Below are 17,106 nucleotides of genomic sequence, written 5' to 3' on the forward strand. Positions count from 1 at the left end.
ATAAGATTACACACACACACACACATATAAATTATATATATATATATATATATATATATATATATATATATATATATATATATATATATATATATGTAATACTATATTCACATATATTTTTTTATCCCGTGTATATAATACAATATATAACACCTGATAAGGAAGCTGCTCTATGAAAATACATTGATGGACCTAAAACCATGCGAGACTGTGTGTTAACGTGTGGGCTACTTGCCTACTGAAATGTAAACATATTTGGGCTACTTGCCTACTGAAATGTAAACATATTTGGGCTACTTGCCTACTGAAATGTAAACATATTTGGGCTACTTGCCTACTGAAATGTAAACATGCTTTGGGCTACATTGATGGAAATGTAAAACCATACTTGACTGTGAAATGTAAACATATTTGGGCTACTTGCCTACTGAAATGTGTTATTTACAAAAGAGAGAAAAGGAGGGGTTGCATTTTTTTCAAAGCGTATTTGTGCAGTATATTTTTGTTAGGAATATTTGGGAAAAAAGTGGATAATTGACTTTTACATAAAATTTAAAGTTGAAAGTTTGATGGTTGTTGTTTATAAGCATATTGAGTTTTTACAGTTATGTGGTATTGACAAGGTTAGGTGAGGAAGGGTACGGAGTTGCCCTTGGACACCCCTAGAATTTTTTACTCGCCATCATCCGGGTGTTACCATTATCCGACGGGGCCTTGCCTCTCCTAATCAGGATAATTGAAGGATTACTGCTCCAAGGAACAATACCTGGCTGAATAACCTTGAAGGTTAGGCTATCATCTGCAATAGGATTAACCCCTTTTACTGTGCTGGATCGATCTCCAGAGTCATCAAAAGGTCACAGTCATCTTTCTTTTGGTTCTATTTAGGCAGCTCGTAATAGATAACACATTTTCCTCGTTATTTTTAGGAGCTTTATTCTATATTCTAGCAACAAATGACAACTTCTAATTTCCCATTTAAAAGATAATCTGAGAACAAGGGCTAGACCTTCAGTAACCATCAAAATGGTACAGAGGCAGGAATTTTCTCTCTATGATGAAGTAATACAGAGACTTTTATTTGGAAATGACAGGATAGCAGTGGACCTGAACTATCAAATAGTTCTGATAGTGACAACAGTGGTGAATGAAGGATGTTTATTACATCGTAGTTATAGACAAACCTACCTTTGATCATTTTTTAAATTCAGGTATTAAAAGATATAATCGTGGATCAGAGGAAATGACAGAGGAAGTAGATTTTTCAAGCACCAGAGTTGTTGAGTAAACAAAGAAGACGTGATAACATTTGCGAAGATTTAGTTCGTGAAAAATCGGTGGTCTGAAACTTTTATTGGTGATAATAAATTCATATTTTTTACTGAGTGCCAAGTCTATATTTGATTTTTTTCCTTTGTTTTTCCACACGAATTTATTCGCCAAGAGCAAGCGTTCAAAGTTTGTAATAAAGATTTTCATACTGAATAAGGAGAATGGCATTACTTTACTCCATCCTTTGAGAGGTATCACCCTGAAATGAATCACCTGTAAAAACTACACAATTTGATATTTTGATAGTTATCAACATATCAGTTGCATATTTCTTTACTCTACTACAATAAAACATCATAATAATATATACAGTGTAATATTATAACAGTAATGAAAAAAAAATTTAATTACAAATATAAAAGGAAGAAAATTAGTCAGTTGCACGATTAGCAGGACAGTGCTCTCGTCACTCGTGGCAACAACAGGCTCTCAGCGAAAGGGTTAATTGTTCCCAAGAGAGATTTGAACCCACCAACGCTCTCGGCTCATGTTACCTTAGATTTACTTTCTTTATGCAACAGAGGGTAGATAATTTGGTGTCAGATCTAGTGGGACTTAGATGAAGAAGATAAAGTGTTGAAAAAGTAGAGAAGAATTACTCAACAAACATTACTGCAAGAGAAGAAAAAAACAACGCGACACATTGTAAAAATTTCCACCGTAAGCACAGCGCCCTTTAAAGTTTACAAAACACGAGCTCATTAAAGCCCAAACGTACTTAATATACAGTTCTACATAGGAAACGAGAGAGAGAGAGAGAGAGAGAGAGAGAGAGAGTTACGCCGAAAGACACGTTAAAATTTCTTGTCCAGCACTAATTCACTAATTACTCCTATGCCTTTCGGATAAAATCTCTCTTCTCATTTTATCTTTTCTTTTAACGAGTGTTTCGGAGTATCTCTCTCTCTCTCTCTCTCTCTCTCTCTCTCTCTCTCTCTCTCTCTCTCTCTCTCTCTCTCTCTCTCTCTATACAGCTGATGGCACTTCCATTTAAAACAGCAGAATGGAAGAAAAGTGTTAAAACTAATTTGACACTATAATTCATTTAATTATTTCATTTGAAACAATTATTCCAGTTGAATTAAATAGACATACAACTAATTTTGGCAAACTTTCTACCTCTCTTTACTAATTATATTACTAACAATTTTAATAAAAATTTTGACTTATTTTGTTGTGATTTTTACTAACTTGTGTTAGCATTTTATCTCGTTTAATTTTGTTTTTATTTCATGGGAATTATTTAAGGGCATAATTAAAAAAAAATTGCGAGTTGACTATTTTTTTCTTCCATTCCTTACGTTCCCAGACGATTCCCGTTGTGTCTTTTAGTGTCTTTTTAGGATTAAAATTGAACTAACCCTGGTTAGTTACCACTGATTAGTTATATGCCCAAAAGTAAGATACCTGCATTTGGGAAACCAATCCATTCAGTTGTTACAAGAGGCCAAGCACGTAGATTAACTATGGCTACCACTCCAAATCCTCCGACTACGTCAGCTACTGGGAGTGCTTTAGTTACCCATAAAAATGCCCAGACGAATAGCCACATAACTAAATTTTTGGGATGGAATGCAGAAAATGATGCTTGCAACTTTGAGAACTGGATTGAGCGAGTGGATATACATTTAAACTCTTTAACGGGTAGCGATGTTGAGAAATTAAATGATCCCAAAAGCTTCCTTGATCTCTCTACATGGGATATAGGATGCCTATCGAAGACTTAAGACTTAGGAGGATTTAAAACAATATTTGAGGAAAATAAATTCCACAGAAAGCGAGACAGACCCCGAAGACAGAATCCAAAGCAGGAAATTGGATGAGACGAATGACCTCAGAATGGGTCCCCAGCTGAATGAGTTGGGGCATTTGATTTCAACTACTCTGTAGACATCAATAGTGGCAGGTCAACAAGTAAAAACAATTGACAATTGAAAAGTTGATTGATGTTAGCTCTGTTATCGGGAAGTTTGTCGTCAAAGGCAATTGAAAAGATGACCCATATTTGAAAATTAGAAGATGGTGTCATTGAGATTGAAAATGAGGTAAAGAAAATCTTAGGTAGAAATCCTGAAGGAAATTATCTATGCAGACCCTCAGTCACCATAGGGCAAAATATAAAAAGGCACAATAATCATGGTAGGTCTATGACACCAGATGAAAACCTGAATAGAAACACAGGTAACTCTTCTCAAGGGAATCTCCAGCAGTCACATGTTATAATTGCCATAAGAAGGGCCATTATGCGAGTGATTGCCGTGGACCAGCGTACTGCTCTTATCATAAAAGAACAGCACATGGCACTTGAGATTATAGAAACAGGTCTAGGCATAGATCTCAGCCGCGAGGTAGAGGTAGAGATCGCAGTCAATCTCCACCATTTAGGAGGCATTAGAACAAGAACACTAACCAAGCTGCAAATTTAATGTAACAAGATCAAGCAATATCAAATGAACCAACAGTAAATTTCCGTACGTCCGGAATAATGCACAATCTTATATAGTTGAGAAGAAGACTGGAACGTCAGAATTAAGTCAAGTAGCAAATGCTAGTAAAATTAACTGGTGGTGAATCTGATTGTAGACCAGTATATCCTGCATATGACGGCCTAAGGAAGCCAATTGCTGTATTCTTTGATATGGGTCGCTGAAGGACATTACGAGCGAAAAGATATACCAGACATATTTAATCCACTTAAATTTGAAACCAGTTGTAGATTGTAGAATTCAAAATGCTCACAGCAATGAAATTAAAAACCTCGGACAAATTGATTTTCCTTTTCACTTGGGATAATTCTCACTTAAGGAAAAGGTTCTGGTTGTAAGAGAAGCACATTTAGAATTCTCCCATTTATCAAATGGTTATCTAAGTATGGCCAGAAAAAGGATTACTATCGAAGCACCTAAAGAACAATTGGTGATAAAAAAGGGATTAATAGACATCTACTATTCCAATGTGCAGAATGGCTAGAAGAAAAAAGAGGGAAGGCATCAGATATTCAGCACGAATTCTCAACAAATTATTGACAACGTGGAGTCTAACCAAGAAACTTATAAATTATATACTTAATAATATTCGGGCGAGATTAAAACTTTAACCTGGAGAAACCACATGGATAGAATGTATAGTAAATGTCACAAGTGCATGGAGTACATTACTCCTCAAGTTTACATGAAGTTAGTCAGAGCAAGATAGCTTTAGAAATAACAAACAATCAAGGAGGAAAGATTATGATAAAACAGGTAGCAGAAATAGCCCTAGCTGAAGTCTACTCCATTCCTACTCAAATTGTAGAGAAGGAAACCATGGCACTTGATTAATAATGCGAAGGAAAACTCAGCTTATGAAACAGAGGTGAGAAGAGTTCAAATTTGGAGTCACTCATGGATTAACTGAGTGAGTATAAGGATGTACTGTAGTTGCCACAGATGGAGACAATCTTGGAAATACAGATGAGATAACTCATATCATAGAATAGATAGATATTCCAAAATATACCAAAACAATCTACAGTACATACCTGTACATTCCCCGAAGGAGATTATTGAAAGAAAAGTTAAGAAGTAAAAAATGCGCCGATGTTTTTTCAGCGCAACTGAGTTTTCTGTAAAGCGTATAATCAAGGCCACCGAAAATAGATCTATCTTTCGGTGGTCTCGGTATAATGCTGTATGAGCAGCAGCCCATGAAACTTTAACCACGGCCCGGTGGTGGCCTGTCCTGTATTGTTGCCAAATGCACGGTTATGGCTAACTTTAACATTAAATAAAATAAAAACTACTGAGGCTAGAGGGCTGCAATTTGGTATGTTTGATGATTGGAGGGGGGATGATCAACATACCAATTTGCAGCCCTCCATCCTCAGCAGTTTTTAAGATCTGAGGGCGGATAGAAAAAGGCGAGGACAGAATAAGTGCGGACGGACATACATAGTCGGCATAATAGTTTTCTTTTACAGAAAACTAAAAAATGGAAAAAGAAGGAATAATAGAGTGACCTTTGTGTGATTAATGGATAAGATTCTGACTGGATTACTCAGTAAAGGTGTACATCGTTATATGGATCATCTGATAATGGCTACAGACACAACTGGCCAGTGAAATATATATATATATATATATATATATATATATATATATATATATATATATATATATATATATATATATATATATATATATATATATATATATATATACACAAACACAGAAAGAGAAAGAGAGAGAGAGAGTGTGGGCTAGCCATGAATTCCATGAGGTATACTTACTGACGACTGAGAGGTTTTGCGTTGTCGAGTCCGTTTCGAAGAGGGGCGCCTCTCCCATAACTTCGCATCTGTACTGGCCCTCGGCTGCAGCTGTGATTTCTCTTACGGTGACTTTTCTCGTGTCTGAGTGGTCCAACTTTTTATTAAGAAGAAAAAGAAATATATATATGTATATATATATGTGTATATATATATATATATATATATATATATATATATATATATATATATATATATATATATATATATATATATAAGTAAATAAATCTATACTACCTATGATCCAACGTCAGAAGATGGCAAACTTTTTATAATCTAGAGATATAAAAAGATATAGCTTTTCTTCTCATTACAATCTATTCAGTCCAACTTACCTCAACATCAACATCTGTATGATTATGGTTTATTTTTTCTGGATTATTTTTCTTGATGAAACTGTAGAACTGCTCCCCGTTTAAATACCATCGTATGGAATAGAAATTATCTTGTTGTGTGTCGTACACACATTCGAGCGTCGCTGGACGCTCGACGACACCAGGATGCGGCACAATTATCTTCTGGACTTTGATGCCAAACGCTCCTGTCACAAGTATAAGTAAACTGTCAATTAATAATTTATATAGAATTTCCACCTCCTCTTATTGGTAGTTTCTAAGTTGTGCACATGGAATGTGGATGCTTGGCGTCTCACCTTGTGAATACCAGTACACTTAAATAGACAATAAGTGAAATGAACTCTGTACGAACGCTCTCGTGATACTTAAGTTTAATTATAGGTATGATTTACGACATTTTATTTAAGCAAATAATTTTTAAAAGAATACTAAACCCCTTTATATACAGTCGAACTCTGTTCTTTTTTATCATGTGAAATGACTGTTAGAAATTAAATATATTGGCAATTTACAAATAATTTTTTTTTTTCAAAAGCAAGAAATAAGGTTACATATATCACATTTTCACATTATCTGTTAATACATCAATTCTCAAAAAAACCCGGCAGAATATCGTTGCTAACATGGGATTGTTTTAAAGCAAATCTAATAGCAACTAACACTCCAGAATGTCCTTTACTGACAAATATATCCGTGTTTTACTGTGTCAATAACGTGTTTGCATAACTGAAAGTGGGTTGCAATTTAACAACACAGTTCGTCAATTTACCTTAAACCTGAAGGGAAAATAATGAAAATTTATGTTCAACTGTATTGCTTTGGTTCCGCTCAAAGTGGTTGCCACCTTCCATTACTACTTATTTCCTGGCGTCAGAAATCTTTTGGCAATTTCATCACATCACATACTTAGATATAAGGTCAAATAAAACATAATTGCAATAATTTACAGGCACCTAAGTTTTATGTAAATATACACGTAAATACTTTAGGCTCTTAGAGTCCCCTAATGTCTCTTGAAGGCCCAGCAAATCCTACCTCATTGCACCATTTTTTATTATTTCTTAAACAGAACGAAATCGTTTCATAAGCCCCGACCACCCACCTTGAAATTTTGAGCCTCAGATTCTTGATATCTTACAGCACGATTCTACGCGTCAGTACTTTGCTTTTGAATGTACCTCTGGCATTCTCACGCCTTACTTAAATCTCATACCTGATCCAAGGTGCAGGAGAATGAGAAAGAAATGGAGGAGGAGTCTCGCTTGTAAGCTTGGACACGACGCCTTGGAAGTCTCAACACAGCGGTGGGGTGAGGTTAAACATTTCTGCGCGCAGCCGGGGATGAATGGTAATGCTTGCGAACTTTTAGGCGGCAATGAAGTAAACGACATGAAGAAGCTGGATAAATCAAGATGGCCCTCCGTCGCCCTTTTTATCGCCATCGTTTATATCCTGCAACGAAATGGAAAAATGCTGAAAGATCTGGAGGATATTATAATAAGATTAAGTCAACATGTATTTTACTGTCTTCCTCGATCAACATAAGCAAGAAACGTTCTCAACAGTAATTTATATTGTGTATTAACTATTGGTCTGACAAAAGGTAAGGAAGCGAAGATTTTGTCAATTTGTAAAATAATTAATTATTTTTGCTTTAATAACTAAAACATTTATTATTATTATTATTATTATTATTAATTATTATTATTATTCATTATTACTATTATTATTATTATTATATTATTATTATTTTATTATTAAACATTATTATTATTATTATTATTATTATTATTATTATTATTATTATTATTATTATTATTATTATTATTATTATTATGAAATAAAATTCACTTTTAAAATAAAATTCATGGTCTTCACTATGACAGCAGAATTCAAAATATCTCTTCAATATCATTTCTGAAAATAATATTAATATCTGGAAATCAAAATCGGACTACGTACAAACGAAGAGCTATCCTTCTACCGCACGACGAGCCTGATATTGGCTGAATGATAAACACTCGTGGAAAATAGCCAGGAAAACATTTCGTTTAAATGAAAGAGCAAACCAAGAACTGATATAAATAAAAAAAAAAAAATTAAAGCATGGCTACGATTTTTAAGCGTTCTTTTTTTTTTTAGCATCAAGGTAGTTTTGAGTAATTTCAATGTTAAACAAAGAGTAATGCGAAATTCAACAATGCCTCTGGTTGATTAAGAAAAATACCTTGTTTAGATGAATGCTGTTGTGAACAAGAAATAAATGACTGACGTCATAAAAAATAACTTTATAACTTGGAGGATTTAGTCAGGTAGTAATTTTAAATTTGATGCTTCGATAAAAAAGAGAAGCTGTTAAACACCAGTAAAAAACATAGCACCGTATTCTGTTTTGAATCTGTCTAGTGTGAAGGCATTTTCATTCTCTTCAGTTGTATTTGTTAATGACCTGATTCTCTTTTTTTTTTTTATTACCCTGTGACAAATTAGCTCCATTCATTGTTGAGCCACACTAATTATTCATGTGATTCTCTTAAACTCTTGTAAAATATGAAACTCTGCCTAATGCAGCAAAACAGCGATAGACGTTGTGTGGAAATATTTTCTTTTCACAAAATTCATGAAAATGACATTTATCGGCGGTTATCTACATACCCTTCCAAACCACACACCCTCGTTGTCAGTAGCCAGAGATGCACAAGCCGCATCGAGTTCGACAGCTTTTCACCTATATTTTCATAATACTCAAACAGAAAAACTAATATAAATGATAGCAATTCTGTCTTGAAAATCTGGCATCTTTTCCTTGTCTATATCCCTCATGGCGCAGTCATCAGGGATATAAGTTCCATGTCGGCTTAGTTACTGTTTCACTCACTCTTTTTAAGGAAAATAAAAAATATTATAAATAAATACAATTCATTCTAGAAAATCTGGTCTCATTGACCTTCAGGTCTCAACTGCATGGCCAATACGCAAGCATACTAGCCAATAAGAAAGCATCGCGCTCGTTATGTCCAGTCTTTATTCTGCGAAATTCGTGGCTTTCTCTCGGCACCCATAGTTCTCAAAAAAAAAAATAAATAAAAAAAGGTCAAACAATTACTATAATCACTTTTATAATCACCTCCTTCGTAACCCTTAGACTCGTTTATCTTTAACAAGCTAGTATGGAGCATCTATGAGCTTAAGGTTAGACAGACTGGGCAATGTTTTTATTTGTTTGTCATTCTTATAAGCTTTTTTTTTTATTACGTAAGTAGTCATACCATTGAAGAGAGCAGAAGCAGTGTTATTCATTTCAGTGAATAATTGTTTTTCATACGTATGATTTTTTTTTAACTTTAATTAAAACAGAAAGAAAATGTTTAGAAAAATTAAAATGTTGACAGTACGTCTTGTGAAAAAAACAAAGAAATATCTTCAGATGTTTAAGTATAAAACACGTTTTTCCTAATTTTGAGGGGTAGGGGTGGGTTTCTTTGAAAAGAATATCATTCGGAAATTCTATTTCGGTATTTTACTCAAGGAACAATTAGGTATATGACTATGAACCCAAGCCATTTGAAATTCACAAAGGATAATATTACGTATTTTATTACTTTTCACCAATTGTTCTCAACACTATCTGTTTGCTGCCAAACATATGTGAAGCAAAAGTGTTTCGTATTGTACTTGTGACTTTTATTTACCAATGGAATTCGTTTATATCTGATCTCGATCCTTATATATATATATATATATATATATATATATATATATATATATATATATATATATATATATATATATATATATATATATATATTTATATATATATACATATATATATTTATATATACATATATATATATATATATATATATATATATATATATATATATATATATATATATATATATATACATATACATAAGACTCGTAGGAGTAATAGACCCGACAAACATCCCAGGATGAAGAGGCAAAGGTTTGTCTCTCGCTGGAAAATTAAATAGACTACAAATGCGTAAAACTTCCCTTATAAACCAGAAAAACTTTATATATTTATTTTAATTTGCAATTACTAGCGATAAAAAAATATAGACGGCACTTGAAAGAAACACCCATTAAGGGAAGAGCTAGAAAGTGACTAAAAAGACAGGAGAATATAAACATGCGAAAGATACCCAAAGCGAAGGTGGAATGTAAACAAACAGGTAATTAGGCTATAAACAGCTGGGTGGGTGGACCAGGATTGGGTTGCAGATTGTCCAGTCCTCAATTATCCAATGTTCGGAGCCATTCTCAAATTTATGGTACCCGGTTGGACATATATGATTTTAGAATTAATGGAGCTTCCCGAAAGAAAGATGACGTCTCTTAAAAAAAAAATAAAAAAAAAAAAACTATTTTACTACACTGGGCACCCAATCTTCGGCCACCTAGCTGTTTGTTGACTAATTACACGCTTATTTACATCTATGTTTATTTTCTCCCTGTCTGTTTAGTCACTTTTTAGCTCTTGCCTTGGTGGGTGTTTTTTTCAAGTTCGGTCTATTTTTTTTTCATCTCTTGCATTTGTCAATATAAATAAAAATAGTAAAGTTTTTCCGGTATAGAAGAGGCGTTTTATGTATTTATAGTCTATTTACCAGCCTTGAAGTTGCAGCGGTGATGTGAAACGTCGAGATAACAAACTGTATTCCTGTGAGAAACATACATGCCTTTGCCTCTTCATTCTGATAAATATGTGTGTGTATATATATATATATATATATATATATATATATATATATATATATATATATATATATATATATATATATATATATATATATATATATATATATATATATATATATATATATATATATATATATATATATATATATATATATATATATATATATATATATATATATATATATATATATATATATATATATATATATATATATATATATATATATATATATACATATATATACAAGAGGAAACATGATACAGACTAACCTGAGGTTGACAATTTATAGAAACAGAAAGGTGGTTTATAGAGGCATGTCACCTCAGCTTAGTCTGTCTCATGATTTCTCTTGAATCTGCCTATCGGACCCTTTCAGTCTTTAACTTCATAACTTTCTCCTGATTTTTTCTTTTATGCAACAATTTCTGAGTTTCAGCTGCGTTGCTCTTACTATCAAATATAAATCTTAACTGTATTCTTTTTGCCACAGTCTGTAGAAAATTTTCCCAAATACAGGAATAAGACATTCGACATTCCATCATTGCATGATGCGTATTCACTCTCGCTCACATCCTTTATTCGTATTATTATTTGTAGTGTGATATGATTTCTTTTAATTGATGAAGACCCTGTCACGTCATTCAGACTTTCCTCACTATCGTCAATCGGTGCTAAGTAGTTTGTAAATCATAGTCAATTCTCCATTACCTGTTCTTCTTCCGCATACTTTCATAATTACTTTGTTAATAAACACGAAATATGGAAACAATGCTTATTCTTTCCTCAAATGTTCTTTTGCAAATGGTGTTTCAATCTTTTTTTATTCGTAATATCACACAAAATTTCTTGTAATTTATCAAACTCCTAATTTCGCTTGTACATTCAGCCACTCACAAAACCGATTTAAAAATTTCTTTCAAATCACACACCTTCTCCCTTTCCTACTATAAACAACTTTTCTCTATTCTCAGAGTGTGCCTCTAGTCATATATTTGCTGTGTTTAGGCATATCGTATTTATGAATCTACTTGCATATTTAATCATATAACTAGGCAAACAGAAAGAAATTTCATTATAGACACAATAGCAATACAATGATTCATCGATAAGAAACCGTTATTCTTCTTCCTCCTGCAAGTATCTCGCTTCCATTCCACTGCTTCTGCTCTCTTCAATGGTATGACTGCTTACGTAATAAAAAAAAAGCTTATAAGAATGACAAACAAATAAAAACATTGCCCAGTCTGTCTAAGCTTAAGCTCATAGATGCTCCATACTAGCTTGTAAAAGATAAACGAGTCTAAGGGTTACGAAGGAGGTGATTATAAAAGTGATTATAGTAATTGTTTGACTTTTTTTTTTTTGAGAACTATGGGTGCCGAGAGAAAGCCACGAATTTCGCAGAACAAAGACTGGACATAACGAGCGCGATGCTTTCTTATTGGCTAGTATGCTTGCGTCTTGGCCGTGCAGTTGAGACCTGAATGTCAATGAGACCAGACTTCCTAGAATGAATTGTATTTATTTATAGTATTTTTATTTTCCTTAAAAAGAGTGAGTGAAACAGTAATTGAGCCGACATGGAACTTATATCCCTGATGACTGCGCCACGAGGGATATAGACAAGGGAAAGATGCCAGATTTTCAAGACAGAATTGCTATCATTTTTATATTAGTTTTTCTGTTTGAGTATTATGAAAATATAGGTGAAAAGGTGTCGAACTCGATGCAGCTTGTGCATCTCTGGCTACTGACAACGAGGATGTGTGGTTTGGAAGGGTATGTACATAACCGCCGATAAATGTCATTTCCATGAATTTTGTGAAAAGAAAATATTTCCACACAACGTCTATCGTTGTTTTGCTGCATTAGGCAGAGTTTCATATTTTACAAGAGTTGAAGAGAATCACATGAATGGAACCGTCGAAAGCTAATTTGTCACAGGGTAATAAAAAAAAAAGATAATCAGGTTATTAACAAATACAACTGAAGAGAATGAAAATGCCTTCACACTAGACAGATTCAAAACAGTATACGGTGCTGTGTTTTTTACTGGTGAAACAACCCGTCTCTGAAGTCTGAGGTAGTTGCTGTTGGTGGTTCTAATCAACCAGGTGACTAACCAGTTATTAGTTATAATTGCCCCTTTGGCATTTTTTCCGAGATAGAGCGGAATTACATTCTGGCATTTGTTAAAAAAAACGTAAGTGAAACAGAGTAGTGTTTCCATTAATATGAACGAAACGTTAGTAGGTGCTGGCTGTATATAAATTTTACCCGGAAATTTTGGAAAAAGATAGAGAGACAGAGACGCATGAAATTATAAATCAGTGATCTGTTACTGAATGTATTTGCATATGACTACAATATTAGTTATCTAATGCAGATTTTACTCACCTCTATTTTCCATTTTTAATATTTTTTTCTTGCTAATCTTATTTTTTAATTCCTTTTATTTTTTTCCGTTTATTCCCCTTCTAAATACTAGATTTTGATACTATTTCCGCTTATTCTCTTGCCTTTTTTTAATTCCTTCCTGCTTAATCTTTCCATTTTCCTCTTCTAATCATTTCTTTTTTTCATCTCTATTTCTCAGTTTGCGTCTTCATTCTTTTCCTTATATATATATATATATATATATATATATATATATATATATATATATATATATATATATATATATATATATATATATATATATATATATATATATATATATATATATATACATATACATATATAAATATATATATATATATATATATATATATATATATATATATATATATATATATATATATATATATATATATATATATATATATATATATATATATATATATATATATATATATATATATATATATATATATATATATATATATATATATATATATATATATACATATATATATATATACATTATATTTATATATATATTATATATATATATATATATTATATATATATATATATTTTATTTTTCATCTTTTTTTTTTCATTTTTAGCTCTTAGGCAGCAACTCATTTTCTTCCTTAATCATTTTTTAACTCAGATTTCTCCTTTAATCTTTCTTATAAATGTTTTCTCAACAATATTTTTTCTTATTTTCCTACTTGACCGTTTTTGGACTTAATTTTTAGTTCTCTCTGTCCACACTTTTTTTCTGTCGGCAATTTTTCTGTCCGCCCTCAGATCTTAAAAACTACTGAGGCTAGAGGGCTGCAAATTGGTATGTTGATCAGTCACCCTCCAATCATCAAACATACCAAATTGCAGCCCTTTAGCCTCATTAGTTTTTTATTTTATTTAAGGTTAAAGTTAGCCATAATCGTGCTTCTGTTAACGATATAGGATAGGCTACCACCGAGCAGTGGTTAAAGTTTCATGGGCCGTGGTTCATACAGCACTATACTGAAACCACCGAAAGATAGACCTATTTTCGGTGGCCTTGTTTGTAGCAAAATCCATGGCCCTTTGCAGCTAAGTCCCGCCCACTACACACCAGTGATTGGCTAGCTCTCGAAAGGGGAATGCATCACACCAATGATTGCCAGTACGGATTTGACTCCTTTCGGTCATGATGAGCTCCGTCCATGAATGATGACACCATATATTTGAGTTTCCGCAACTGTGAAGTATGCAACTGATATCTCTGATAAAAGATACATTAAGTTATATAATATCATATGAAGATCTTGGTGCATTATGTCTGAGCATCTTTTTTTTTCATATTTAGATGATGAGCAGCCTAAATACACAGGCATCTTGCTTTTTCTTTTTTTTAAATTGGTGTTGACCTGCATAAGCAATTCCACATAGACCACATGAACTGAAATAAAGCCTAGACTTATGCAGCCAGTTCCGATATTAGGGTGTAGGTCCCACGTGGACCCCACCCACCATCATCTCACCTGGCTCACTAATCTCCTCACAACAACACCTCCGCGTGCAAAATGTGAGGAGACAAGAAACAGCATATATACATCACACATCTTGTATACACATATCTTCTTTCATATTATGGTCAGATCAAATGTATTATTGTCACCGTACGCATTGCAATGTCAGCATTTCAGCCATATGTACCGTAGCTTCAGTCATACCTTGTATATCAATTTGTATGTATATATTCAAATTTACATTCTTTTACACACATAATTTAATCAGTTCAGTTAAAGTGCTTTTAAAAAATGGGATAGCCAGCTGTGTGTTCTCTAATAATTCTGATAAAAACTCCATCAGATCATCAATTGGCAACTTTGTGAATAGCGATTACATCAAAACTCATTAATCTGTACACTATTTAGTTTATTTATCAGGTCCACATTACTCTTGATGTTGGCATTTGAGATAGTACCTACCAATGGGTTGAGAATATCCTCTAGGTATTTCACTAGACTGTAAGATGCGAAACCAACTGAACTGATAATTGGCCTGGCAGGAAAGTTTGTTTTGTGGGTTTTTATTGTACCATACATATACGGTAGCGATGGAGAGGTCACACACAACTTCTTTATAAAGCTTTCGTTACCTTTTAACAGGTTTTTCACTTTCCTATTGAAATCACCGTTCACATTGCCTAACTTGTTCTTATTTATTTTTTTATATGTACTATCATCACCCAAAAGACTATCCATTTTTTTATATATTCACTTTTACCTAAAATTACAAGAGCGCCTGATTTATCTGCTTTTGTCATGTGTATATTTTTTTCTTTTTTCAGGCGCTCTTGTAATTTTAAATAAAAGTGAATATACAGAAAAAATGGATAGTCTTTTGGGTGATGAGAGTACATATAAAGTAATAAATAAGAACCCATTAGACAATGTGAACAGTGGTTTCAATAGGAAAGTAAAAAACCTGTTAAAAGGTAACGAAAGCCTTATAAAGAAGTTTTTTTTTTATGTTCTACCAACTGCCTTGATCATTTTACTTTTCAAAGTACATCGTTTAACCACAGTGTTTCGTGACCGTGGATATGTTTACATGTGCTATTGCTAGTATTTCATGAAATATGTGCACTTTATCATGCCATCAGTGTTTAGATTTAATTAAAAAAAAGTATTTGCATCTGAATAGTCCGTGCGTTTTATATGTTTGCCTGTAATGAAGTCAGTTTTTGTTTCAGATAGATTTATTCAGTGCGTGGGAAAGCTGAAAAGTTTATGTACAGTAATAAGCTTCTAAGTCTGGACAATAATGTGCCTGCGCTGTGCTCTTCTTAAACGGCAATGGCCAAGGGTTTTAAAAATCAGTGTTTAATACCTTCATGAAATGTGATTTTGTTCTATGAAATTTGAGTTTCTGTTCTTTGACATAAGTGTCTGCGTTGAAGAAATAGTTTGTTGTGTTGATGCATTCGTTGGAAATATTAGAAGAAACCAATGACTGTTTCGGAAATTGATGTCTGTGTTTGATGAACTCTGTTGAGCTTGATAATTCTAAAGTTGATGGATGCTGAAATCGTTGTGCGCGTGTGAAGAAACGTGAGCCTGGGTTTAGTGAATTCCTTGTCTAAGATGAAAATGGTTCCATAACTTATGTTTTGTGTTTGTCAGAGAGAGAGAGAGAGAGAGAGAGAGAGAGAGAGAGAGAGAGAGAGAGAGAGAGCGATTTTTCTTCATCTGAAAAGTGCATCAAACTATTCTTACCTTAATTGCTTGAGTAGGATTCAGGACATTCGTTTCACAAAGGTATCGCGAAATATTGACGCATTTAAGTCGTCACGTGTTCTCCCCTTTCCTCAGGGGGCTGCGAACCCGAACTTTTCACTCTCACATTTTCGACTCTCCTTTTCTTGCAAGTCATGTACCTCAGCTACACAGAGAAGATAGTGTAACTATGAAACAGCGTTACTGAACAATTAATGACAAAACAAATTTTTGTGCAACTGTCGCTTCTTATTTGATTAAAGGACTGTTACCTTAATCAGTACATCTCTCTTTATTTGGAACAATTCTTCCATCAATTAGTGTCGCTGTAATAAATATTAAAAGCCAAATTCACATCACGATGAATGTAAAAAAGAATATCATAAGTTAAAATGTATGGAAATTTATCATTCCCTGACAACGCCAAGGATTACGAGATCAAACAGTTTCTACAGTATGGCGACGCTGGCCGAGAAAGCGAGCCAGGGGAACAGTGGCGGGAGGCGTTTTCCAGTTACCGTCCACGACCAACCTTCATCACACACTGGCTCACTAGACCAGCACCGAATACTTGGCAGTCTTTCCCCTTGGATTTGAGTTAGTTGCCAGTTGTTAATTTTGCTCTTCGCGCTCATATTCTACTCCTCTTAAATGAATATACATTTTTTTCTTCACTACGCAAGTGATGGGGCAAAAGCGTACATGTTACTAGATGTCAATGTTAGATTCCTTAAC

The 17,106-nt window shown here is 33.3% G+C and overlaps 1 protein-coding gene across 1 annotated transcript in view; it reads right to left on the reverse strand.

The window, feature by feature from the left end:
• LOC136828468 (uncharacterized) overlaps window positions 1-16,902 on the reverse strand; it is a 28,445-nt gene extending 11,543 nt beyond the window's left edge. The window contains exons 1-4 of the mRNA XM_067086529.1: window positions 16,372-16,902; window positions 7,208-7,446; window positions 5,974-6,179; window positions 5,600-5,735 (exon numbers count right to left, since the gene is read on the reverse strand). Of these exons, the coding sequence (XP_066942630.1) occupies window positions 5,600-5,735; window positions 5,974-6,179; window positions 7,208-7,436 (571 nt within the window). The 5' untranslated portion in view covers window positions 7,437-7,446; window positions 16,372-16,902. The remainder of the gene's footprint in view (window positions 1-5,599; window positions 5,736-5,973; window positions 6,180-7,207; window positions 7,447-16,371) is intronic.
• Window positions 16,903-17,106: the final 204 nt, after the last annotated feature.

This window comes from Macrobrachium rosenbergii, chromosome 43 (genome assembly GCF_040412425.1).
Source record: "Macrobrachium rosenbergii isolate ZJJX-2024 chromosome 43, ASM4041242v1, whole genome shotgun sequence".
In the NCBI taxonomy this organism is placed as follows: domain Eukaryota; kingdom Metazoa; phylum Arthropoda; class Malacostraca; order Decapoda; family Palaemonidae; genus Macrobrachium; species Macrobrachium rosenbergii.